Consider the following 2,274-nt stretch of genomic DNA (forward strand, 5'->3'; position numbering starts at 1 on the left):
GGTCCTGTGGATATGAAGGAGGCTGAGGAATCATTAAGCAAGACACTCATTAGCACACCTTTATAGTGCCTTGTGAACCATCACTAACAGAGGCAGTCACGTGGCTTGAGTTCACAGAGCGATACTTTTAAAAAGGGAAAAGGGAAACTGCGGCAGCTCTGTGAGCTACAAACCTAAGACAGAAAGCATGTTAGAGAGAAGGAATTTGAAAAAAAAACCAACAAAAAAAAAAAAAGCGGGTGGGTGGGGGTGTTGGGGAAGGGTAAGGGATGGAGAGCTCTGCTGAGGAAATGAGTGCAGGACAGTTGAGAAAGATCCACCTGTCCCCAGTTTGTGTCTTGTGCAGTGAGACAGTCTGAAGCCCTGAATCTGGATCTGACTGTCACAAGGAGACTGCAGAGAAAGCACTCACTGGGCTGGCCACCCAGGAAGAGCAGATGACTGTGAGAGGGACACAGGAGGGGGCAGAAGACTGACTTTATGAAGCGGTTCTACAATCTTTCTGTTTGTGAAAACTTCTCTGGAAACTGTCATCCAGAAAGGCATACAGAAAAGGATTGAAGCAGCTGTTGGTATAACTAACTCAAGCTAGTGACGAAGTAGGATATCCCAATGGTGTGTGGGGTTTATGGGATATCTGTGGTGAGGGCCACCACTATGCTAAGGTGACATGGCATCCAGAAGAACAGGCACACAGCCAGGATGAAAACCACCATCAGTGTCACCTCTTTTTTTGGGCTTTGTCCAGGGCTTTTGCATTGCAAGTGAAGTGTATGTGTTTCAATATGCACAGCAGGGTGCTGTAGAGGATGCAGGTGGTGGACACGGGGATGACAAAGCCTAAAATAAAGATGTAGATCCGACTGCCTTTCTGCCACTTGCTTTCAGGGTAGGGGAATACAAAGACACACTGGGAGTGCCCCTGCTCCTTGTGAATCCTAGCAAAGACAGTGAAGGGCAGGATGATGACTGTGATTAAGGACCAGACGCAAAGGCTCACAACCTTGGCTGCTCAATAGGCATGGTAGGACATCTTCCTGGACATTGTGGTGGCTGCCACAACCTGGTAGTGGTCAGTGCTTGTGACAGTGAGGAAGCAGATGCTGGAGAAGGGGTCGTACTGGTCTACGGAGATGATGAGTTTGCACATGAACTCTCTAAAGGACCACTCCAGGAGCAGGTAGTCAGCAATATTGATGGGTAGCACCAGGTTAAAGAGCTCATCAGCAATGGCCAGGTTAAGGATGAAGATGTTGGTGACTGTTTCCATCTTTGGGGCTTTGAGGATTACAAAGATGATGGCGGCATGGCCTGTCAGCCCCATGGCACAGATGACTGAGTACATGACAGGCACTGTGACATAAAAGCTGGAGCTCAGTGAAGGAGTGGACATATTCAGACCTCTATTCCCTACCTGGTACAGTCTCCTCATGAGGAATCGATCTCAATCCTCCATGGCCATAGAAGAGTGTGGCCAGGCCCACTGGTAATGGGGACAGATTGGAAGTGGAGGAAAAAAGGTGAGATCCCTGCTTTTCTCAAGCCTGTCTCCTCTGGTGCATCCAGCCACCGAGGTCTCACACACGCTGCTCACTGCTGCCCTGCCGGGAGCAAGGGAAGGTCACCAAGGGCTCAGCCAGCAGTGGAGGGTCCCACCATCCCCCCAGAGCAGGGGTGGTCCCCCAACAGTTGCCTATTCCCACCTCCTGCACCAATGGATGCCATGCAGGGTCAGCACCCAGCCTCGGACTCCCCCAAAGTGACCACCCCAAGGTGACAACACTCATTTGGGAGCCCAGCTGTCCAACCTGACCGCCACCCCCCACCCCTCCAAGGTGCCTCCGGGTGCTGGGTCAGACCACAGAACTCCTGCCCTCGGGAGGAGCTGGTATCTTTGGGATTCTCCTCAAAAACCAAAAACACCCCCACTTCCTGACGGGGCCGAGCACTTTGGAAGGGGAGGAAGGATGCACTGAACTCTGCCAGGCTGTCTGCAGCAGTGGGGCTCCCGGGGGGACGTGGGAGTGGGTCAGTGGGGAGATGTGTGTCCTGGCTCTGTGCAGGCAGGATCCTGAGCTTGATTCTGAGAGTTAAATGCGTGCTTCCCTGCATCTAGGCAGCAACAGATAGGTAACACGAACCATAGAGAGAGTGGTTTAAAAGTCGGGAGCTGGACCACTGGCAAGAGATTTGTGCCATTACCTGCAGTCACATCTCCTCCCGATGGTGGCGAGAGAAATCCCAGCTGTAGGTAGCATCTGCCTGTCGTGCTGG

General features: G+C 52.1%; 1 protein-coding gene across 1 annotated transcript; it reads right to left on the reverse strand.

The window, feature by feature from the left end:
- Positions 1-478: 478 nt before the first annotated feature.
- Positions 479-1,432, reverse strand: NPBWR1 (neuropeptides B and W receptor 1). The gene is given in 3 exon segments (XM_005244604.4): positions 479-580; positions 582-734; positions 737-1,432. Coding segments are annotated over 3 exon segments (951 nt in total).
- Positions 1,433-2,274: the final 842 nt, after the last annotated feature.

This window comes from Falco peregrinus, chromosome 3 (assembly GCF_023634155.1).
Source record: "Falco peregrinus isolate bFalPer1 chromosome 3, bFalPer1.pri, whole genome shotgun sequence".
Taxonomy (NCBI): domain Eukaryota; kingdom Metazoa; phylum Chordata; class Aves; order Falconiformes; family Falconidae; genus Falco; species Falco peregrinus.